The 26,405-nt window shown below is 36.2% G+C and overlaps 1 protein-coding gene across 11 annotated transcripts in view; it reads right to left on the bottom strand.

Annotated features, from left to right (window-relative positions):
* FOXP2 (forkhead box P2) overlaps positions 1 to 26,405 on the bottom strand; it is a 248,483-nt gene that overhangs the window by 97,856 nt on the left and 124,222 nt on the right. For 3 of the 11 annotated variants that reach the window (XM_065883467.1, XM_065883468.1, XM_065883470.1), the window contains exon 3: positions 17,465 to 17,539. The exons of the other annotated variants lie outside the window; for them this stretch is intronic. In XM_065883467.1, coding sequence (XP_065739539.1) covers positions 17,465 to 17,539 — 75 coding nt within the window. The remainder of the gene's footprint in view (positions 1 to 17,464; positions 17,540 to 26,405) is intronic. 11 annotated transcript variants of the gene reach the window in all.

The following is a 26,405-nucleotide window of genomic DNA, read 5'->3' as shown; positions in this document are numbered from 1 at the left end:
GGGACCCCCTAGGCAGCCCGCAGGCAGTGAGAGAAAAGCTGGTATAAGTACAACCCTGTGAGGGGCTTTCTGGTCCTGATCCATAGTTTGGAGAGTCAGGTTCAAGAAGTAGCATGCTCTAGGGTTTGCTACAGTGCACATTAAAACGGCAAAGCTCTTCCCTCTAGTATTTGGTCAAGAAAATGTCTATAAATTTTCGTGATAGTCTCACTTATAGGCAGAATTTCATTTGGTTAAATTCGTAATACTAGAAAAAAAGTAACTCAAATTATCTTTGATAGGAATCAAAACTACCTGAATTAAGTGAATAAAAGGAATAACAAGCAAAATTTGTGTTCTAAAAGTGATATTGCAAATAGGTAAGCCATAGTACACTCTGCTCTTTAGGTAGGGGAATGTAGCCTCAGAGCCCACGAGATGGCATTTTGTAACATGGACATGTACATAGTAGGTGATCATGAATATGTATTGCCTATATGTATCATAACATTAACATATACACATTACTATATATAAAATAGATAATCAGCAAGGACCTGCCGTATAGCACAGGGAACTCTACTCAATATTCTGTAATAACCTATATGGGAAAAGAATCTGAAAAAGAATGGATATATGTATATATATAACTGAATCACTTTGCTGTACACCTGAAACTAACACAATGCTGTAAATCAACTATACTCCAATATAAAATAAAAATTAAAAAAATAATAAAAGGAACTATTGACTTCTGGTTTAGTATAACAGAGTAAGCACCCAATTATACTTTCTTTTTCTACCTTTGTTTCAAAAATAATAAAATTATATCAGTCCTGGGAAAATAAAATAAAAGGTGTCAGCAGAGGACCAGAAAGTTTGAGAAACCAGGTATAAAGTGAGCAGATGAAAGGGCATAGATTGACAAACTAAAGAATATGGAAAAATGCAGCCCCAAATGCCCATAGTAAATTCTTACTTCCCACAGAACACAAAGGGCAAGGGTGGGCCATGGTACAGTCATCAGGGGAATTAATTAAAATCCACCATTGAGAATGGGCAGGCCTGTAAAACACCTACTCCTCCTACACACTCTCCAAGTAACAGAGCAAGGCTTCTCACAGAAATGGCTTTTGCCTTCAGGATAAAGTCTGAGAAGTACAAACTATCTGTCTGGAGAAAGCACCCAATATGGTTGTAGGAATGCAAAAGATAAGCAGAGCAGAGTTGAGAATTAATGCCCCGACCCAATTACAGATTTAAAAGTGAAGCAGGCCATGCATGCTTAAGGAAGAGCAGCAAGTAGTGGTGGCAATAAAGTGAAGACCCAAAAGTGAAGCCTGCCTTTCAACACATTCCTGATGATTAGGGGAGAAGTTTACTGTTGAACGATATCTACACAACCGTGCAGAAAATTTACCCCAGCTACCAAACCTACTAATTAGCCAAGTCCTTCATTCATCCATTGAACCAACAACCAAAAAGCATCAGACATTTGAAGAAAACCAACAGCATAAAAAAGAACAAAAGAGATTAACAAATAATTTGTATGCTCAGAAAGATTTCTGTGGCTCCATAAAATAAAAATAGCCTGCTAGCTGTTTTTTTTTTAAAGAGCTATCCTTTATAGCAGAGAATCAATAGAAAAAAATAGATATTTATTATTTGAGTAATAAAGATAACCACTAGAAGAGCTCAAAATAATAGGACTAGGCAAAATTGGTGTTAGTGAAAAAAGACTAAATTCCTATACTTTTTACAGGAAGGAGTCAGAATATTTTATCTGTAGTTGATAAATCAAGAAACAGAAGCAGTATGTTTTACATAATAAATGCTGTAGGAGATCAGGGGAAACAACCAGTTATTTGGGGGACAAAAATGGCATTGCTTGAATTCAGTTTAAGAGTTTGGATGTGGAGACAGCCAAAATGTCCTGCTAAAGAAAAATATTCAGGGCTGGGCTCCTTTTCAGTTCATGAGCTGGCACATCAACTAGCATCTATTCAATAGGCTTGGAAATCTTTCTAATGACAAATCTAAAGCAGTAATCAACCACCTGTTTATTGCTGAATGTTCCAGAAAAGCAATTCCCTTCTCATTCCAAAGAGTAATAGTTGGGAAAATATGAATTGTAAGCTTCCTGAGGCCAGGGAGTATATTATTTTCCATTTTCAAGAGACCTAAAATCATAGAAACTATAAAAGATGTTTTCTCCTGGAGCTGGGGGAGAAGAGCCACTTCTTAACGTTTTGGACCATTTTATACTTTTTTATTGTTGTGCAGGCATTATTTAATTGTTTTAAAGTATTTTTTTTTTTTTTTTTTTTTTGCTGTACACGGGCTTCTCACTGTTGTGGCCTCTCCCGTTGCGGAGCGCAGGCTCTGGACGCGTAGGCTCAGCGGCCATGGTTCACGGGCCCAGCCGCTCCGCGGCATGTGGGATCTTCCCGGACCGGGGCACGAACCCGTGTCCCCTGCATCGGCAGGCGGACTCTCAATCACTGCACCACCAGGGAAGCCCTAAAGTATTTTTAAAAACCTAATTCAACTATGGGACTGAGAGTAGGTGGTTAAAAACTGAATGAGCTTAAAATAAATATTAAAGACACTTTAAAACAAGGATGAGACCATTAGAATATTCAATAAGACACTAAGAACGACAGACTTTATTCTTCCATGTTCACCAAATCAGCAACTGATTTGAACTTGGAGAACTTTACATAACTAGTGAGAGAATGGTATCCTCTTCGTATACAGGTTTAGGAAATACTTCCATATTTCTACCCTTGCCTATGCCTTTACTCAAGTATTTTATTCACATATTGTTGAAAATAGAAATCAGCATAACCTAAATTGAATTAATCACAATTTCTCAATTTTAAAAATTACTATGCTTATATGTGTTTAAAGTTGGTTCATTCACACAATTAAAGCTGGAATTTAGTAATAATAATGAAACACCTAAAATTTAATATTAATTAAATGAGTACCTACCAAACTTAACATTTTAATAGTAATAATTAAAAAGGCTTTAAAAATACTCATAGTACTTTGTTAGTAAAACTGTCCTTACTGGTACAAACTATGATTTATAAATGCACTGCAATAGCAAGAAATTTTGTGCTAGTTCAAGAGAAATTATTTACAGTAAGTAATATATTGTTAAAATATATTTAAGCATGAAATAGAAGAACAAGAATATGAAGTATTATTTGGAATCTTGACATCCTGAAGTATTTCAAATGACTGTTCTGGGGGAAAGCTTCCTACAAAAATCTCATTTAAGATGAAAATGCAGCCAACTGAATACTGATAATTAAGAGGCAGACATAATTTGATATAATATACAGAAGAACTTTACCTAAAATATTAAATAAAATCAAAGAAATCGTTAACCAGTAACACTGACAAGTCATTATTAAATGTATTATAAGATGCAAATATTGTTAAAATATATGTGCATATTTAATGCACGAATTAAAGTCATCAAGCATTCTATAAAGTGTCATTTAATTTAAAAAATGATAATAAGGTATTTATAAATGGAATCTAAGTAAAAAAGCAAACATCACTAAAAATACTTCCAGTAACTCGCACTATAGTAAACCTTTTTTTCCTCCATACATCCCACAATCCTTTTTACTTCTGAAATACAGCACATATCATAGACTAAGTGATATAAAACTTTTTTAACATCACACTATAAGTAGGCCTTCTTCAGTTCAACCATCATATCCATCTGATATTCATGAGTTGCCAGGTGAAAAATTCAGTCAAGCAAATTTTGTAGACAAAACCCCAATAATATTATATTACTGAAACTATCTTACTTTTAAACTTAGTTTACTCAAAACAACTGACTGGTGAAGACACAGTTTTGCCCTTCACAGACACATACAAAGCAGCTAAATAAATAGCTAAAACAATGTTAAATATAATCACAGAGCATAAACTGGGGTGGGACCTAAGATTCTGCATTTCTAACAAATTCCCTGGTGATGCTGTTTGCCCAAGGAACACACAGTGTAGGGAGGGTCTAGATTAAGTGTTTCCTAATTGTGACTAATCCTCTGAATCACCCAGAGCACTTGGTAGAAGAAATACAGATTTTCTGATTTTCATTGAAAATAATAAATCCCCATGCTTGAGTGAGACTCAGAAAAATGTGGACTAGACGGCTAAGTTTGGGAACACTGATTTAAAGACTGCTAAAATTTAACAAAATCTCCATTTTTTAGTGTCTCACAGTTCCCAACAATATTTACATATTTCAGAAACTTCTTGGTCAGTAAGAAAAAAGACCATTAGATGGCAAATGGAGAGAAAAAAAACCCTTGACTATCGCTTACCATTATGTTTTCACTCAAAACTGTACTTCCTTCCTGATTCTATGCAGAGATATTTAAATGAAATACTATAAATGACAAAAGAAAAACAAAATTACACAGAAACAAAAGGAGATTACTCTTTAAAGCACCTACTGTATGCCAGCCCTTCTGCTAGATGGCATGTGTGTACATTTCTCATTGTGTAGCATGGAGAAACGAAATGGTGTTTCCCTCAAAGTCATCACAATCTAGCTAAGAAAAAGGTGGAGCAGCCTTCCATTCTGAACAGATTTTTACGGTAGCAAGATATAACTACCTTATCCAGGAAGCGATGAACTCTATGATCTATTCTACCTTAGGGAGCAAAGACGAGGGAAAGACTTGAGTGGGCAAAGGTATGGAGGTGGGAAATGCTTGGGCATATTTAGGGCAGGGTGAATATTTTGATTATTTTTGAGAGTCAGTTAAAAATAGGGAATGACAAGACACGTGGCAGGAGGGGGAGATTTTAAAAAACAGCACAGATTCAAGAATGCCAAATAAGTGTTTTACAGAACAGAAGATTTAACAAGAATAGAAGATGTAATGAGAGTAAAGTGTTAGTTCAAGAAAGATAAGGACAGAAGATTTAACAAGAATAGAAGATGTAATGAGAGTAAAGTGTTAGTTCAAGAAAGATAAGGACATGTAAACTAATTGAAGAAATATAGGAAGTTGTCAGAATTGAAAAAAAAACCAATCAAATTTTTGAGAGCATGAGTTGGGACACTGCCTGGTGATTGTCAAATCCTTTTTGTGTTCTTGTTTGAAGGGAGTGGAGCTGGAAATCTCTGGTTTATAGGAGGTGGATGGAGAAAGCAAAGTCAAGGTGTTCAAGGCAGCTAAAATGACTCAAATATTCAGGTACTCCTCCAATGTGAGGGCAGGGGAAGCTTTCTTTAAATAATGTTTGTAGTGGAGTTATAAAACAAACTAAAAACCACCAGAAAAATGCCACAGGTGGTGTGACATGAAGGAGAGATCTTGGAGGCAGACAGACCTGAACTGGGATCTTGGCTTCATCCTTTACTGAAATGTGACTCTAACCCAGTTATTTTACTTCTCAGTTATGCTCAGCTTCCTCAAGAGAAAAAAATAGGTGTAAATAGGTATAATAAAAATTATGGCAAATGGTTTCTATACCTAAAAGAGTGGGCTTGTGCCAAAGTGACCACAGTGCTGTTCTGCCTTGTAAAACCTGACATACTCGATACTTTCACCAACACCCCAGTAAAGGGCAAAACAGAAAAACATTTTAATTAAGTTTGGAGAGCAAATTTGTTTTGCAGGGAATTGAGAACTAAAAAAAGGAAAGGGATTCATTTTCAGTAAGAATGATGTAGGAACTCCTCCATCAGAAGTCACAGAACTATTTGGAGAGAATATACGTCCAATCGTTTACCACCAATTCCTGGAATCTTACCATTTAAAGTCCACTTTGTAAAGCAGAAATATTTGCTGTTGTAAATGGGCTTCAAAAGCAAGGTCTCTATTTGTGTCTATCTTCCCTCTTCCCTCCCTCCCTTCCTTCTTTCCTTTCTTATATTGTTTTCCTCATACTTTAGTTTTGATTTTATGAACAGAAAGAAGGTTTTTTTGGTTTAGGGATATGTCACTGTGTCATATCTTTGTATCCATACTGCATATACTAAATGCAGAATTAATCAGGGGCATGTATGTCTAACAGCAATTTCAGTGGTTGGTTTATTGGGTTGCTCTTAAAATTTTAAACTGTCAATACAGTGAAAAAGAGACTATCATAATATTTCTGCATACATTTCACCTCAGTTACATGTTCTGTTTTCACTAAAAGCTTTTTCTAAAAAGTGAAGAGGTATATTTTATTAATTACTAAAAATCGACCAATTACTTAAAAAGTTAAAAATCTTAATGTATCTAAATGTTTCATAAAATAATCAATGTTCTTCAGATTTATATTAATCCACCTTAAATTTCGGAGGGGAAGGAAAGAACACTCACATTATGACTAGGTTATTAGAGTCTCTTATAAGAAAATAGTTGCTAAGTTTTAACTCTAACAAGTAGCTATTCTTTTGGCTAAAAATATCATAAAGTATAACAAATATGGTGAGAGTAAAGCTGTCATAACTAGAAAATTTTAACAACCATGAATACACCCTTCCCTTCTTTCGTACAGTTTGTCCAAGAAACAGGAATCCCTGAAAGGTGATGATACAAAGGTCCAACTTAGATGTCAGGACACTAGGGGAGAGAGACAAGACGGTAGTCACAAGCCACAAACAGATTTAATAAATAATATAAAGAGAGGTACTAACCTCTCTTTATATGAGTTTACTCATTTTCAAATTTCTGTCCATTTTAGATGAAAGTGGGTTTCTATTTCCTTTAGAGATGAATCACCTCCACCTATGCCCTTGAGGCCAGCACCCTCCCCCAATCATCTTTCAGAGCTGGTTTCAACTCTGTTCTTTTCCTTCTTGCCGTTTTAATCTTTTCATCTCCACTGCCCCCTCCCCCCAAGACCCTTCCTCAATTCTACTGCCGCAAGACCCCATCCTATCATCTCCCTATTAATCAGTATTTTTCCCAGAGGACTAGTACACTACTTGTCTACGTATACTCTTTTAGTTACCACTCAAGTCACTGCCAGGGACTATATTCTTAGAAACTACTCTTACCAAATCTAATAACTTCGTTCATGTCTCACCCCACAGGCTTAAACCCACCCTTCAGTCTGTGATAATGCTTTTTTAAAAATCTCTTCTATTGTTTTTTGACTGATCTTGCGAATTCTGTGGTTGTCTTCCTTTTTACAATTTCCTTCAAAACAATGGACTCTATTCCTGCATATGGCCTGACTTCTAAAGATACAACATCTCCAAGTCGTCGCTGTCTGCTGAACATGGATATCCTACCAGCAATGCAAATACACCTCCCAAACAACACTTTTATCACCTCTAACTTCCTACTGCCCACCATCAAACCTGCTATTCTTCCTATGTTCTAGATATCACCAGATTCCCAATCAAACAAACACAGATATCCAGGCACAAAATTCCAGAGATCTCAATTTTTTATGTTCCTCTAATTGCCAACATACCTTTTAAATCAAAGTGTTGTATTCTCCCTTAAATCTGTCCTCTTATTTCCTTACCCTGTCCTTCCCCTAGATAAGACGACAACAACTTAATTGAACAACATCCAATTAATTTTTTTGGACAACATCCTCTCACCTAGACACATAGACTCCACTATTTTTTCTATTTCCAATCACTTCTTCCTATTGCTCCCAAGGATATCTTTAAATATGATACTCTTGTTATGTTACGTCCACTTTGTTGCTCAAAATCTTACAGAATATTTAAGGGTTTTTTTTTTAAAAGCCAATTAAAACTTCAAATTCTGGCTGTGGTTCATATATTTAAAGACTATGCAACAACTTTTCCCCATAATGTTCTCCAATTCCCAAGATACAATACACTATGCCCGAACTTGAAAACCACCTATCCTTTTTTTTTCTTTCTGTTCTTTAACGTAGCTGATTCTGTCCTCATCACCTAGAATGCTCTCTACACTTCTAGCGTGATGAATTTCTGTTTTTGTTTTTTTTTCTCAAAGCTTCACCTCTAATAAACCTCTTCCATCTACTTGTCCTCAATTCCTCAGTACAATGATTAAATCTTTTTTTACAGTTTGCGTTGATTTTTCAGTCCTAAATTATATATTTTCCACCTTCACAGTACACAATTTTCAAATGCAGGTGATCATTATTTTACTGAAAATTTTTGTAGCATGGTCAGTTATACATAGAATGTGCTCAGTGAATATGTGTTGAATGGAACTGAATGTCAGGGGGCTGTGTAAGAATAATTCCAAAGTGTGGAATGGATTATTATAGACATACAAGATCAAAAGAGTGATCAACCAGTGTGGACTACCTTGGTGAAAGAGCATTCCTGTGGGACAGTAACTGAGCTGGACCTTGTATAACCAGTAGAATCTGACAAGCTGATAAGAAAAGAGAGGAAGTTACAGAGTGATAATAACACATGAAAAGGAACAGAAAAAAATGGAATAGTGTATGTTTGGGAACAGGAAGTAGATACATCAGTTAGAAACCAACATTTTTATTTGTGAAATAATAGGGCATAAATCTGGGAAAGGAAAAGAGCCCAGTGGTGTCCAGCAGACACTGGGCAGACATTAAAAACTGTACACAAGTTATGAGAAAAGGAAACAGGAGCAATTATTTATCCTATGATGGTAACAATAAAAAAAGGGTTTATGTGCTAATTAACAATGATAGCATTGATCGTTCCAGACACTTTGTAGGACTTTTCTAGAAGCACAGTTTCTCAACAGACTTCTAATCTCTGTACTCATTTCTATAGCTTTAAGTAGTCAATTTACAAGTGCTATGAATATTTTTTACAGGATCAAAGCTGTATGTTAGTCACTTAGCATTTTCATCTGGTCAATTCAAGGATCCATTCTGAACTTTACCTATTTAAATGTTTGATATTTCAATATCAGACTTAAAGTATCAATATTATATCATCCACTTTACTTTGTATTTTAAAGTCAGGATGACTCACAAATCACTTACGTTCAATTGTTAAGACATAATATTTATCCGATGGATAGCAAAGAGACAACCTGAAAAGCCAGGGAAACCCTACAGAGCAACTGATCTTGCTTGGATGTGTAGGGAATAAATAAAAGGGGAAAAAGGGAAAATGACTCTAAAAGATTAAGACTTTGTAACTATTAAGCTTACGCCTCTAAACGTTAGGAGATAAATAGCAATGCCCTGCATAACTTTAAAAAATAAGTCTTTTTTTCTAGTTGAAGTCCTAACAAAAGAATGTAAGCAATAAATCAACAGTCTGGGATTTCGTGATTCACTTTAAAACATTTCTGGGGGAATCACTAAAGATCCTTGAATTTTTCTTTTCTAAAACCTCAACCTATAAATTAGACTATCTCACAGATCTGATTGAGACCTTAAAAGTGTCCTCAATTATTTGTAGTGAGGTGGATGGACTTAGAGTCTGTCATACAGAGTGAAGTAAGTCAGAAAGAGAAAAACAAATACCGTATGCTAACACATATATATGGAATCTAAAAGAAAAAAAAAAGGTTCTGAAGAACCTACGGGCAGGACAGGAATAAAGACGCAGACGCAGAGAATGGACTTGAGGACACGGGGAGGGGAAGGGTAAGCTGGGAGGAAGTGAGAGAGTGGAATGGACATATATACACTACCAAATGTAAAACAGATAGCTAGTGGGAAGCAGCCGCACAGCACAGGGAGATCAGCTCCGTGCTTTGTGACCACCTAGAAGGATGGGATGGGGAGGGTGGGAGGGAGGTGCAAGAGAGAGGAGATATGGGGACATATGAATATGTATAGCTGATTCACTTTGTTATACAGCAGAAACTAACACACCATTGTAAAGCAATTATACTCCAATAAAGATGTTTAAAAAAAGTGTCCTCAAGTAGTCGGGTAATATGCACAGTAATTTCAAAAGTGATCATGAAACTGATCTGGTTTTTGAAACCTTATTATAGGTAAATATGATTAGCAACATTTGGAAAAAGGGAGTGGTTTCTTTCTTTAACAGATATATAGAATTAAAATTAAAGTGCACAGCGTGCCAAAATTAATATATATGAACCACGGCTCAAGACTAAAGAACTATCAGATCATCAAGAGTTCTCCTTGAATTCAATGAATAATGAAGAGGTAAAAGGAAAGTCACTTGGATTCTTTAGTTTCCTCAGTTGTAAAATAAAGGAGTTGAATTAGATGAATCTTAAGGCTCTTTTAAGCTAACATTCCATCAGTCACTACAACGGAAATGCATGTTGATTAGACACCCTCGCCTCCTTATTTTGGCAAGGCACTAACAGGGCAGAATCCCTCTAATAAAGCAGAATGACTATGTAGGTAATATACAGAAAGACAAGGGTAAACATGCAAAAGATGTATACTTTCCAGCCTTAATATGCAAATGAAGTATATTTTTCACCCTTAATATAAGAGAGTATTAAGAGAGGTGCAACTTACAGGCAACAACGATTTAGGGAGAAATAGAGATAAAACAACAGTACACATGTTATTCATATTATTTTATTTCTTTTAATTTTATATTGATTACCTATGTATCAAGAAAATATTGCATATATAACATTAAATTTCTAAACCTTTAGGCTTGTTTATCAAATTTTGATATCATTTTGCCAACATTCTTTCTCTCTCTAAAATTACACAACCACATGTGAATTCATGAATTATGCTTAATTTAATGAGAATTTATCTCTGAGATATTTACTTGATGCCTCCTTTTCACTGTAGTATCTCTTAAGAATACTCTTACGTAAGAGTACTTAAGTAATTTCTCTTCAGTTCTCTCTCATTCTATACTGTCTGTTTTAAGCCCCACTAAATATTTTACAACTCAAATCCTAAATTATAATTAAGATATTATATTGTTATTCTGGAGTGTCATGTTATAACACACTGAATCTGAGTGGTAGATTACTTCTGCCAATATTCCAAAATATCTCACACTATCTCAAGAGAGAACAGGAAGAAGGTCTGCTGGAATGGTAATGACGACTTCAGGGAAAAGAGCTTAGGAACATGGCCGCAAGAGCTGGAGCATTTCATGCTGTTCCTCAAGGTTAAATACGACAAAAAAGTTTCATCTTGAAAAGCTTAACTTGATATAAGACTTTATTCTTTATTTTATCAGTAGCATGAATCTACTTGCACCAAATTTATTACCATTCTGATAAGGAATATAATTAATGGGAAATAAACAAGTGCAATTTCATCTAAGATGTATGGTGCATTGTATGATTACAGCATGACCAAATTCTGATAATAGTAAGCTTTCTGAGGCCCACTGGATAAAGGTTTAAAGTACAGTGTGCAGTTTCAGGTTTAAGTTTGAATGCCAATGGGAATCACGTACTGTTTAACATGATATCCTATGTATTAAAATATATGAAAAATCTGGTTATTTAGAAATATCTTTAAGTGAATATATTGCTGCATGAATGGTGCCAGTAATAAAAATTTGATTCTATAATTTGTCAATCATATGCATAACAAATAACTCATTTGCCTAATGAAAATTACAAATGTAAAAAATTTAACTTCAAAAGGAAGAGAAAGAAAAACGAATTGCAGAAAGAAAAACGAATTGCAATAAAAACACATGGACGGGGCTTCCCTGGTGGCACAGTGGTTGACAGTCCGCCTGCCGATGCAGGGGACACGGGTTCGTGCCCCGGTCCGGGAGGATCCCACACACCGCGGAGCGGCTGGGCCCGTGAGCCATGGCCGCTGAGCCTGCGGGTCAGGAGCCTGTGCTCCGCAACGGGAGATATGTGCGTGTGCTCATGAGCTGTGAAAATGTATACACTAGGATGACTTGTTTTTTTGTGCCTTTCACTTATTATTATGCTACAATAAATGATGTGGAAATATACAAGGAACAGAAATACAAATAATAAATACAGAATACACATTTTATCAGTGATGTTTAGAAATATGCAAAAACTATAGAGTGAACTGTTAGAAGTTAATACAGATTATATTTCATATTTGTAGAGACTATCACTAATAGCTCATTACAAATAACTAAATGTGAAAGGAAAAATACAGTCTTCAAATGGGCAACATAAATTCACATTATTGCCACATACATATTCTAGTGTGTGTATCAATTTAGTTGATGAAAAAGATATTAACAACAACAAAACCAGATAACTAAATAAATAATCCTTTCATCAGCCCCTGATTTCTGCCATACTAATGCTTCAGTGAATCATCAAGGGGAGTAAATTATTCATTATAAATTTCAAAGAGGAGTCCCCATTGAAAAAGCTCTGCTACTGGTCCTTCTTGGAACCAACATCAAGAGAATTCATGGCAGTCTCAAATATTGCAATAAAATAAAAGGTGAGAGGCAATCACTCAGGAGAGGTGTCTAGAATGAACTGAGCTCAGGGAGCTACATCCCAGCTGAATGAGGTGTGTAAAGATAATTATTAATATCTTGAGTTATACTAGGAACGAAAAAGATTAATCAAGGAGTTGCATGCAAATGTCAGTCAAGGCTTTAAAAACAGAAACCTTTATTCTACTTGCAACGGAGAATCTGGAAGGTTTTTAATAGTAGCTCTAAACATGGTCACTATATTATAGCGTTATGGCATTAACAAAATCAGCTGTAATATAGGTGTTTGAAATGTTTGACTATCTTAAGGTTTATTTTAAATCAAACAATCTAGCACAATACCAATCCCATCGTAATAGTGAATATAAACTACTCAAAAAATGAACATGATGGATTAACAAATCTGATTTTTACTGCTTCATCATAAATTTAAAATTTTACTAACACAACTTTGCATTAATAGCAAAGAGTTAAATCTTGCAATATAGGTTTTATATAGAAAGGACTCTCCAAAAATTTTTATCCCAGGTTGTCTCCAGATTGTTAGTTAAAATGATCAACATTACTAATAAGTAGTAATTTATCTCTAATTCTTGGTTAATCTCTGCCAATACATTTATAAAAGAGAAGGGGAGAAATAATTGGAGATAATCTGGCACTGCCACATGTATTTCCTAATTTCCTATCTTCACGTGTTCTGGTTGGATACAGACAATTGAGAGCACAGTCACTTTTCTTAACATTCTTTAGCCATGATTTTCCTTGACTGCCTGAGGACATCATTTAGCTCTGGTGAGGCAGTGTTCTTTTTCTTTCACTTAGCTTAACAAACCAGAAAACATTTGGATAACTGATTTTTGTGAGGGAAAAAGTCAGTGTTCAACTTAAATTAATGAATATAAAGACTTTCCTCTCAGGAAGGAACATTTCCATCTATTCTGCTCATGGCATGAGGTGATGCCCAAAGCCCCTTAGTGTTACTACCAAATGCATATTTAAATTTATGTCAAACAGAATTGCCTCTTTGGTCCAAGCAAGAGTATATTGATGATACTACAGATACTGTCTCAAACACCTACTGCACACTTCCTGTGTGTTAGTCGTCATGCTCAGTACTTCTGGGGGTTATCAAATGTAATCCCTGTACCACCCTATGAGGCAGATACTATTATTGTCCTAATTTTACAGATTGAGAGCATGAGGCTAAAAGAGGTCAAGTAATGTGCCCAATATTCAACTAGAAAGCTGATTCCAGAGCCCATGGGACAGAGTATTTGGTACTGGGCAGAATTTATGTAAAGCCTAAAAAGAGAGATGAATTTGGAACACAAAATAAGAGACTCTTAAAACTGTCACTATCCCCTTTTCCTTTTTTCTTTCTTCCAATCCACAATTCCCATCAAAATAAAACATTCAGCAGTCAGTCACAACAGAATCAAGATCTGTAGGGGAAAAGATGACAATGTGGTCAATATAATTTAATTTGAATGTGATATAAAACTGCTAGACCAAGACCAGCCAAGTCTTATTTTTAATTTATAGGTCCAACAAATTCTGTTCATCAAGATATGCATTTGACCCAGTGGTAAATGTTTTGAAATTAAGATCCAGAAGGCAAAGACTCTGAGCATTCTCGTAACTGCCTTAGCACTTAGAGCTAACAGGCAGAGTCCTATGTAAAACAGTATTCACGTAGGTGTAAAAACCTATAGGCAAGACTAACAATAATATTATCTGCAGGTAGGTGCTAATAAGGCCATTCAGGCAGATGAGGTGTCAACAAGGTCTACTTCTTGAGGAGTGAACTTGGGTTGCTACTGTGTGGCAGGGAAGCCAAAGGTTGTGAAATTTGGGATCTTGACAGAATTAGCCACTTGTAAAGCTGTTTGATATATCAGGGGAAAAAGAAAGGCACCAATTCCATTACTAAAGTTTGAAATAAAAGTAAAATAAGTGAAGATTTTTCCAGATTAGAGTTAAATATACATCATTTGAAAAAATTGAGGGTGAAAAGCAAGTATCGAAAAGAAATCTCTTACAATGATGCTCACTTACACTCATCTTCTTGTCTTTTAAAGCCAGAACTTAATGCTTTTTCCTATAAAATTCAAACTTATAATAAGAGTATTAAATTGTTACTCTTAGAATATTAAATGTACAACCTCTGGAGCCCAAACATTTCTTTTCAAAAAAACAGGAAACAGAATTTAAGATTACAATTTTTAGGTAGACATGATGTGAGTACAACTACTACTGCCCAGTACTGCAGTGAATTAGTAGAGGCACAATAAACATAATCTATTAGTGAGTTCGTAAAAGTGTCTCTACTGTTCAACAACATGATAATAAGGAGGCACAATACTTAGATGATGGCCAACATCTTATGGCTACTTCCAGACCAAAACACCAGAAAATACTCCTTTGAAATATATTTTCATTGCATCTTTGGTTAGGAACCTGACACCATAAATACCTGAAAGAAGATGATACGATGGAGAGCTTTTGACATCCGTTTAATCTCATGTAACATTACTATTTCTTTAAGATAATTTGGGCTTTAACCTACATTTGGTAATTGTAAGTGGCTTTCCCTCCCTGAGATTTATAGTACTTTACTTCAGGCTTGTTAATAAACTTATTGGAGAGAGGGGGTAAAATTAATTTAATCTGCCACTTTAGAACACATGCCTGAAAATTTTGTTTTTTTATTTGTGAAGGTTGACCAATCATGGAAGTAATATGTGTGATATTAAGTTAATCCATTGATAGGGCATTATGTAGGGTCTCTTAAGAATTTAGAAAACTATTACAATGGTTCACAATTTATTATAAATGTGAGGTATATAGATTATAAAGGGACAGGGCTGGTTTTAGATACGCCTATCTATTCTTTCTATACCTTTGTTCCTTCCATCCCACCAGTAATCTCATGGTGGTCGAGTACCACCCCAGCATACTAGTACTTATAAAATTTAACAAATACTAAGAGAGAGCCATGACCATCACATAGAAACTGTCAACTAGGAATAACAAATAGTATTTATTTTAGTTTGCATCTTGGTTTTAAATCACATTATGTAGCCATTTTAGCTTGCAGAAAGTTTAATATAATCAATAAAGAAAATAAGCACCTACGTAGTATTTAATGTTTCCCTTGTGTTGTGAAGTCAAGAACCATCATTTGCAAAGTCACTCAGTGACTAATTTGAAGTATTTAGTTTGGTGCACTGCAGGGATGGAAAACACCTGATCTATGCACTGCCATGCTCTCTCCCCCCACCAACCACAGCAGACCTCACTAATTTATCCTGTTGTTCTTTCTGTCTTGGAGACTAACTGCAGTCTCAGACACGTGGCACAACCTCAGACTCCTGTTCAACACTGCATTCAAGGCAGCCATGAACAATGTGGCATACCTCTGGAAAGACCAATACATTGGTGATCACAAACTTGGGCTATAGATTCAGGCTTGCCATTGAGGAACTGCAGGGCACCTGTGAGCCATTCATTTAATTTCTCCATCGTTTGTTTTTATTCTGAAAACATTTCAGTGAAAATATAAAGATCTGTTGCTGTAGATTTGTTTTACCATCAGTAGAGTAGATAATAGTTTTTTAAATGGTAGAAGTAGATTTACATAAAGAACAAACACTATTATTGGTTAAGCCATCTTACCCTTCAGTCTAAAGAAAACAATTTTTCCATAGAAATTGTTTTAGGAAAAAGTCTTACCAATCAGGAATACTGCCTGTTCCATTTTTAACGCACTACTTTTTTTAAGTATAATTTTGAATGAATCTTCTTTACTAAGTTAAAATATAGTTATTTTTGAAGTGTAACTTAAATTTATTTTCTTCAAAACATACAGAGAAAACCTAGAAATTAAGATTTTAGTCTTTCACATAAATTTACATAATTTCAGCAAACCTTAACACTGCTTTTTAATTTTTGCTAGTTTTTCAAATGTTATTATTGTAAAGAAAACTTAGAAGGGCAAACACTTTAGAATTAAAACGAATGAAATCCCAAACTAGATCATTTCAGATCATTATGAAACCTAATTTCATGTGCAAAATTTATTACCAATCCCCTGCATTCACTATTTCCATAAAATAGTACGTTACTGCCATTTCCATCTTTGTTTTGCAACTAACATTTAAAAAATGTTTAAAGTTTATATATTTTCCACAAAGAGCATCCCATGTTAATTTGACTCTATTTTTATTGAGAAAAATCTTTTGTTTTTTCAACTAAGGTATGAAATTATATATTTCTTCTTCATTCAGGAAGACATTGATTATTTGTCTATGAGATTAATTATGTTGTGTTCTACCAATCATAAATTAGGAAATATTATGTATATGGTAGTAAAAAAAGATAAGTTTTGGGTGAGTCAATTTAGGAATATTCTAGACCATGGAAACTAAAAAAGTACATCCATTCTTAAGGAAACAAGCAAAAATTCTATATATGAAAATATACGACTTACATATTTAGAGATTCCTTAGGAATACAGGTAGTATCCATGGTAAACAGAAACATGAAGTTACTCTATTTAAAAATTCTTGAACGGCCACTTCAGGATTGTTATTCATTTCCAAGGCTAACCAGTATGTGAACTGGGTCATGGAAGCAATTTTCATTGGATATTATAGTCTAAAGAGACAAATTACACTCTAGTGACAGAACATGTAAAGAGAGGCCTTGGTATATTTATATGGTAACTTGCAGAACATAGAACAGGAACTTTTCCCTAAAATATGTATTGTATCTATCCATAGTCTCAATGCACTTATTTGATGCATATCAATACCATCTCATCAAATTATTCCTAAATCTGTTCAAGAAAAGTGTAGTGGTTCAAGAAAAGTACAGAGGTGAAAAAGCCATATGCTCTCATATATATAAGGTAAACTTTAACGCCATCAACTCACAGAAACGGTGAATTGTATGTATATCTGATGAAACATAATTGAAGCAAGAATATAAGAAGTAACAGAAAACAAACTAATTACATCTGTGCCTTAACATTAGTCATCTCTTGATCATCTGCATCAATGGAAGGTAGTGGCTCATAGAAAATCACAGACCATCTCTTTAGAAGGGTTGGGTCTATGGCCTTGTGCTTAGTAGCTGAATTACTAATTGCCCAGTGTAACTTACTGCAAATGTGTTGTGAGGATGCCCATCACCAGAAGAGTGGCCACAGACACATAATTTTGTTTCTGGAAGCAATTCCTAGATTAAACAAAGAGAATCAGGAGTTGGCTTTTTTTTTTTTTTTTTCCCAATCTTAAGGCTTAACGCTAATAATGTACATTATCATTTAAAAAATATTATTTGGATTATTATCTTGGTAGGTTGACCTAGGCAAGACTACTCCATCTTTGTCTCACAGCTAATAATAGTATTAAATAAAATTGAAAAAACAGGAATAATTTGGCAGATGTTAATTTGAATATTTGAACATACGAAATAACCACTAACCAAAAATTATCGATCATCTACCAGGATACTGACTTAGGAGCCTCACTTCCCACTTCTAAGCTAAAATTATGGCCAATGTTTACTAATAAATATTCCTATAGCTTTAAATGGTACTGTGATTTTAGAGTATGGGATGCTATTTGTCCCTAAAACTTTATCTCTTTTTGAAAAAGCTAACTGTTGACTTGTAGTCAATTATAACCAACACGAATGAACATAAATCCTGTCTTGTCATGAAATGTGAGAACAATCACAAGAATCCCTTTAAATAAACTGCCTTGGCTCTGCATTACTATAACACAAATATTGCCATTAAATACATATTTAAGACTATGGAGCTAAACTCAGTAATCTCTGTTAAAACCTGTTGAATTGTGTCATTTGTATTGAAAATTACTCTATACACTCAAATGAATAGTTTGCATTTTTATCTGTAAAAGCAAAGTGATTATTTATTGATAAATGACATGGAATGTCATTTTTTACCTAAGTAGCATTAGACATTTCAAAAGATTTTGTCTGAAGGGCAAAAGGATTACACTGCATTTGAGTAGACCATGTGACAACACATCCTTAGACTTCATGTATGATATAAAAGGATGATCCCCATTCATAAGATACACAAGGGAAATTATATCAGAAAACAAGAAAAGCAGGAAGGGATGTGGTAGGGGTGTCAGGGAGTATTTGTAGTGGCTTGATGCATGTAAATATTACATCTTATAAATAATTCTTTTCAAATACATCTCTGAAGTTCAGGGGATCTGTTTGAGAAACGGATTGTACATGCTTTACATGACTATATGCCATTTTCTTCAAGATAAGAGCAACATTAATTTAAACAGAAAAAAAAATGGCTTCCAAAATATTCTTTCCCTTCAATTTCCTATGAAGAAGTATGTCACCTGATGCTGGCCGATGAGGATGAAGAAATAATGTTCAAGTTATATTTTACTGTCAGAATCCAACAAACACTTTTTCATCTAAATTATTTTGTCAACAGCCTTGTAGTACCCTTGCTAACCTTATTTGGCACCAGTGCATAATTAGATACACAGGGGTGTGACTCCAATTGAAGGTGTTGGCATTGAAGCACTCTGTGAAAATATTAACTATGAGGTTAACTCCAATTTTCTCTTCTTTAATTAAATGCACATGGTACTAATGAGGTAACCTACTGTTCCTTGATAGCACTAATTAGCTAAGAGGAGAGTACACTCTCACACTGCAATTTAAACCTAAAAATAAGGTTGAAATATGCTAATTGCAGGCAATTTAAAACAGTACAAGTTGAAGAACTAGTCATAATAAGAGAAACTGACTGCTTTACAGCTAGGCAGCTGTAACTTTGGTTAAAATCAAAACAAGCCACACGATTTTTGGACTGCTATTTAAGGAGGTCATAAGCATCCTAAAGAAAAAAGAAATGAAATGCTACTCCGTACCACAGCAATGAACCAGATTAATAAAAAATCCTCAGATCGACACTCATCTACCTAAAACCAAAAATCAGTGAGCATCACGAGAACTCCAAAGGTGCCACGACACTATATTTAGTACTTTTAGAAAAGGAAACTTCATAAATAAGCAACATTGCCTTAAGCTCTTTCAAGAGCACCCAAATTAAATATTGTACTTTGTGTCTAACATAGACAAAACATGTCAGGTGCTGAAGATCTGCCATCCCAATCACAGAGTCTGAAGGGAGGGTATAGAGACGATTAAGAAACAGGACATTCCCAGACCAGGTACAAGTACACTGATAAAAATACACAAAAGATGTTATGACATAAAATGCTGTAGGCATCATTTAAAGGATACAGGTGCCAAAATTATCGGAAGGATTTCATTATAAGAAGGAGATTTTGGCTACTTTTCCTCTACAGATTAGAGCTCTGTGATGGCAGTAGCCTGAAGCTTCACTGTGAGGGAGAATCTCAGCTCACGTGACTCAGAAACATAATTTCAGTAAATCTAAGTATAATCCAAACATATCTTCTTTAACTGTGTCTCAAACATTTCCCCAATATGATTTTAACTGATAACCATTGAGATAACTTTGACATAAAACAAGATTCTGAAGGACCTTCTGAAGCCATGACATATTTTTGTTCATCAGAAACTTTGTTTGACCAAAGCAATCATTGCCTGACAATGCCAAATCATTCCTGTTACCATAGATAAAAATACAGCACATTAAAATGATACTGTCATTAATCTATCCTTAGGGACAAAAGAGATAGGACTGTCCCACACTAAGGACACACAGTGACATTTCTGCCCTGTCATTTTGCATGCAAAATTATAAGATATATACAGTTTAAATAATCAAAAGAGTTGAGCAAGAAATAGAGTTAAAAAGCAAAATTTATGAACAGAGAAAGTCAACTTAATCTTATGTTTACTGAAGAACAATACCCTGGAAAAAAGCAAACCCTTTGAAAGGCACAGGCTTTTAAGTAACTCCCAACTTATAACTCCAGGAGTTAAAAGTATGTGAGAATAAACTCTGCACTGCCATTAGCCCGTCATCATGTCTTGCCAAAAAAAAACCTGGTTGAAGAAACTGCTTTGAAAAACCCACCCAGCTTCTTCTCCTGGCTGTCCTAGAGCTTTCTACAACAGAAGGAGACAGAATGTTGGCAAGAGACTCACTAATCAACCTCCGACCAACCATGCTTGAACAGATCCATGAAGCTGCAGGTCTGTGAAGGAGTAGCAAGGCGAATGAAATCAGACAGTCATTTAGAAATGGGTCTCCTGGAGGAAACCTGACATAATCTAGCAAATCACAGGGCAACACAATGTGAATCGATGTTTTAAGTGTTTGCATCTGTTTCAAATAAGCACCAAAGAACCTTTTAACAGTGAAAAGGCCAGGACAGTGTACTGGAATAGGCTTTCAACATTAACTTCAGAGGGAAACTATTCTTCTGTTAAATATGGAGCATTGCAATTTTCTGTTAAAACAATAAAGGCTTCAGTGTTCAGTGTTGGAAATAAGAATACTAGCTCTGGAGACAGTCTGCCAGGGTTCAGATCCTGACTCAACACTTGCTAGTAGAGTGACCTTGAGCAAGTTACTTCGCTCTTCTGGCCTCTCTCTCTAGAAAGGGGGTAGTAAGTAACAACGTCCTAGGGTTGTTAAATACACTGATTTATAAAGTACTTAGAATAGTGCTGGTACCCATATACCTAATGTTTCTTAGCTATGTAGTTAATATTTATTAGCTATCATTACTGCTTCAGAACATTCAATTTCTTTCAAATAAAAAATTACTAAAGTTCTACTGTGTATAAAACACACTGTAAAGGATGCAAAAATTCCCAAGACATTCTATCTGCATTCAAATAGCTTTCCGTCTCCTATTGGACTTCATGATACAAATCAAAGCCTCTTCCATATGAATAAAAAATATTTTTTCTCTTTAGAAACCTGGTGTGGCAAAGCAAAAAGTTAATATGAGGGTGTCTGCATTCAGTGACAAGGTGAAGTGACTTCTAAGAAATAATATAATGTTTACAAAGTTGATGAAGGTATATTTTCATAGAAAAATAGGAAAGTATTATATATTGATCTTTCCTAATGAATGAAAATATTTTTAAATTATAATTTTTCTTGAAGCTGGCTGAAAATGGGATCAAATTTTTCTTTAATATGTTTAAAACTTTAGTGTCTTATAAAATTGGGGTAAAATGATAGCTGAATGGAATAGTGATCTACATTTTAAAGGTGCAAAAATTTTAAAATAGTGTTCAGCCAGTCAAGAAATGTGGATACTCTTTTTTTTTTTTTTTTTTTGTGGTGCGCGGTCCTCTCACTGCTGTGGTCTCTCCCACTGCGGAGCACAGGCTCTGGACGCGCAGGCTCAGCCGCCATGGCTCACGGGCCCAGCCGCTCCGCAGCACGTGGGATCCTCTCGGACCGGGGCACGAACCCGCGTCCCCTGCATCGGCAGGCAGACTCTCAACCACTGCGCCACCAGGGAAGCCCCTTTTTTTTTTTTTTTAAGAAATGTGGATACTCTTGACCTAGTATGAAACAGGAATAAAATTAAACGGTTAACTGGCCTTTCCTCCACTCTAACTGTTCTGTTTGTTGGCTTGGTTGGCTATCTTTAGGCCGTTCATCACATCTGATGGAGACTGTCCCAGGGACAGTGTGGCCAGAGTTGTGCCAGGGTGATATGTGTTGGCTTTGCAAATTCAAATTACTTCGTCTATCCCCAGCCCACCTCTGAAAAACAGACTAAAAGCTGCCTAGCCCTGACAGAGGAGGTGAAGAAAAGAGAACTGCTGTCTGGCAAACATTATTTCATAAGACCAGTGGATCTGAGTAGGTGGTATATTGTTTGGAGTCAGTCAACGAGGTGCAGGGACCATGTACCCCACAGGACCAAACCAGTATGAGCACATGCCCAAAGACTCTTCATTCTTCATTCTGAACAAGGAGTAAGTCCTGCCTTACTTCCTTCTGTGGCACTGACTACAAAACCCATATGATATTGAGGAGAACAGGATGCAGCCATTAAAGAATCACTTCGCAGAGAAAGAAAATAGAGCCCAGGGAGCTGAAATTATTTACAAAAGCTCATGCTTTTATTTATTTTTTAAGGCTGCTGTACATCACAATAGCCTACTGGAACAGGTTCTCAAGTGTTAGCATGTAAAGGAATGTCTGGATGAACTGTTATAATTGAAAATTCTACACTTCTAGGGACTCAGATTCAAAAGATCTGAGATAGGGCCCATGAATATGCATTTTAACAAGCATCTTGGTGATTGTGATTTAGAGCTTCCATGATTACACTTTGAGAAATATTGTCTTCTGTGTTCAGGATATTTGTGGGACAGGTAATTTCTCATTCTTTTATTCCATTATTCAGTCAGTGAACATTTTTCAGTACCTACTGTGTGCTATAAATTATGTTAGCCATGTGGATATAAAAATGAATGAAAACTGTCCTTGGTTTCAGAGGAGAGCGGGAGGAAAAGCCTTGTAAACTAGGATACAACTAAGTAAGTGCCATTTGCATCTTGAACCCTTTGACACTCCATTCAAGTCAAGAATGGCCTCCTCAGAAAAAAATTTAATTGCATAAAATAAAGTGTAAGAAGTTAGAAAGGAAATCAGTTATGTTGAAATTCAGTTTTCAAAATATTTAAAAGGCCACATTTGTGAAATATTAATAAATGTGCTTCTTTGTAAATACATTAAATAATAAGATACAATGTCAGGTTTAACAACCACTCTAATTTTTAAGTAGTAATAAGCATAACTAATATTTCTAGATATTTTTGCCAACAGATGAAAACATCTGTAATTTTTTTTGAGGACGATGTCACAGATACTGCCAATACCATTGTGGTTTGTTACCTACATTCATAATAGAAGAAAATATGAAGTTTTAACTAGAAGTGAAAGTGAGAATACTTTCTCCTCCATTCATATTCATAGACCTCCTGAATTCTACCCATGGATCCTAGATTGAGACAACATTAGAGAGAAACGTATTGTTGAAGAGGTAAAAAGTACAGTTCCATTGTACTGGAAGAATGTATTAAGAATGAGGAATTTATTACTCTAAAAAGAAAGACGTGGAAAGGAAGAAAGGGAGAATCCAAAAGATTTAGAACTGTACTTGAGAAATGTGATTATGTGGCTATGGCTGGAGTGTGGTATGGATGAGGACGGAGGTGAGAGAGAAGACTGGAAAGCTGGGACTATGAAAAGTTCTGCCCATCAGACAAAGGGAATTTCTGTCATGTCCTGAGGTAAAGGGCAGGAGCAAATTTTCTTTTCTTTTCTTTTTTTTTTTTTAAATTTCACTTCCATCGATTTTTTATTTATTTATTTTGGGCTGTGTTGGGTCTTCATTTCTGTGCGAGGGCTTTCTCTAGTGTGGCAAGCGGGGGCCACTCTTCATCGCAGTACGCGAGCCTCTCACTATCGCGGCCTCTCTTGTTGCGGAGCACAAGCTCCAGACGCGCAGGCTCAGTAGTTGTGGCTCACGGGCTTAGTTGCACTGTGGCATGTGGGATCCTCCCAGACCAGGGCTCGAATCCGTGTCCCCTGCATCAGCAGGCAGATTCTCAACCACTGCGCCACCAGGGAAGCCCGAGCAAATTTTCTTTTGAGGAGACAAGAGAAAAGCATGAGGGTGTGGGCTTAGACTGGAATTGGGAAAAACTGGTAGCTGGTAGCCTAAGATGCCCAAAGGTTCACCAGAGAGTTATTTATGGTCTGGGCTGAATGAAGAGCACTGAAAGTAAGAACAGGATACTGAATTTGAGGAAAGGCTAATTTCCAAGGATTTGAAGGCTACCTGAGTGATAGAGTGAGAGAGTGAAGGATAAGGGACACTGGGAGTAGGCTGTGATGTCACCAGCAAGATAAGAGGATGCAAGAAAAAATGGTTTTTAAGGAATACAGGAGAATGTGCTTTAACTGAAAATACTAGAAATACTATACAAGATCTTACTGCAGGACATCCAGGTAGTTATTTCTAGCAAACATTTGAGTATAGCATAAGCCTCAAGTTCAGGAGACAAGGCAAGATATATAGAGATCTGAGACCTTATGTGGTAGAGACCCCACAGGAAGTGGATAAGTTCTGTCACTGAGATCATCTAAAGGAATGGTTCTCAACCTGTGCCATGTGCTAGCATCACCTGGGGAGCTTTGAGTCAATACTGATGCTGGGCGCCACCACCTTCAGCTTCTGATTGTATTAGGCTAGGATGGCGCTCAGGCACCTCAGGTAATGACAATGTGCAGCCAGAGTTTAGCACCACTGATATAACAATTGAACATAAAAAGTTATGGACAGAGATGAGGAAAGCCACCAACTTCAGAGGACTAGTGTCAAAGGTCTCAAGTGTTCTGACAGGGTCCAGTAGGATGGGACTTTGACTTGAATACAACTCTCAGAGGTTGTCAGTGATACTCAAAAGAATAATTTCAGAATGGGAGTGGTGACAGAGACATAATATAGTAAGTTAAAGAAGGAACAGAGATTGAAGGGTAACCAATTCTTTCCAAAAGTTTAATGATGAAGGAAAGGAGTGGGTTAGGAAGAGTGCCTGATATAAAACAAAGGTACAAATAAGATTTTGTTTCGTGGGTGTTTGGTTTTTAAAGACAGGAAGACTCACAGAAAATGGGAGACTGAAGATACAGGAGAGCAGCTGTGAGGCTGACATGATAAGGTCGTAGGAATGGCTGGGCAGGCAGGTATCAAGTTGGCCTTGGAGAAAAGATCTCACTGTGATACAAAAGGGCATAAAGAGAGGTGCCAATATGAGTTTGTTTTAGGAGTGGAGATGAGAGAGGCAGAGGAAGACCTTACTTGGTGGCCTCTAAATTTTATCTCTGAAGGAGGAGACGAAGTCACTGGGACTAGGGGCTTGGTGTGAGATGTAGGAGCTGAAAGGGGACAGTTAAGGCAGGAAGCTGGTGTAGGGAGGGGGGAGTGAGGAGTTTAGAAACGACTGCTAAACAGTGATGAAGGCTAAGGTGAAGTTGGGGACTCAATACTGCCTGATACTGTGATTTTCTGTAGGAATATCCAGTAGCTTGCTTGGGAGTAGGAGTAAGGAAAGCCACAGTTTGGAGAATGGAGAGCAAGGTCAGAGTGAACAATACAAAACAGCGAGAGTTTCTTTAATGTTATCATTAATCATGGGATACAGCTGGATCAGGAAGCCATGTAGGTGGGCATGGGCGTGGTGATGTGGAGAGGATGACAAGGAAGAGCGGTGCTTATGATCAGAATGGGGATTCCTTAGGTCTACTAACTCAGATTGATTTTAAAAAACTGGTCCAAGGACATACAGAATATTGTTGAAGGTACTGATTATTAAAAGTTTATAATTTTCTGCTTGTTTTCTTCATGGATCAGTGTAAATTTTTTTTTTTTTTTTTTGCGGTACGCGGGCCTCTCACTGTTGTGGCCTCTCCCGTTGCAGAGCACAGGCTCCGGACGCGCAGGCTCAGCGGCCATGGCTCACGGGCCCAGCCACTCCGTGGCATGTGGGATCTTCCCGGACCTGGCCACGAACCCGCGTCCCCTGCATCAACAGGCGGACTCTCAACCACTGCGCCACCAGGGAAGCCCCAGTGTAAATTTTTTTAAATAGTATATTTTCTTTTCCTTGATAAACATGCCAAATTATACCATTCACTGGTAACAAACTCAACATGAAAGTCCAAATTTATGAAATTAAATTAGGGATTCCTATTTCCTTAATTATTCAAAATAAAAATGTAGTTAAGGTTGTATTTATGTAAACAGAAAGAGAACTCATCTAAAATAAATTTGATTTTTATATAATCCTTAGGAACATATGTATTAGTGAATCTGCATGTACAAATGTGTTACTAGGTGCTATTTCCCTACAGTTCCCTATTGCTATGTGTTTCCTTATTGTTGAAAGAGTAGAGTTCTTTGAGAAAAAAACTATTGTCGAGACCATGCTACAATCTTGTAGCAAACCACCTCAGTGACTACAGAGGAAATCTGTTGATCTTCCCTACCTGGAATCTGTTCCTCTTTTTGCTAACAACACCAAAGTTTTTCTTGGGGAACCATCCCCATTCTGCACCCCAGCTCCCAAC

The sequence above is a fragment of the Phocoena phocoena genome, chromosome 9, assembly GCF_963924675.1.
Source record: "Phocoena phocoena chromosome 9, mPhoPho1.1, whole genome shotgun sequence".
NCBI classification, from domain to species: domain Eukaryota; kingdom Metazoa; phylum Chordata; class Mammalia; order Artiodactyla; family Phocoenidae; genus Phocoena; species Phocoena phocoena.
Note: the sequence above shows the minus strand (reverse complement) of the source record. Positions and strands in the feature narration are given on the sequence as shown.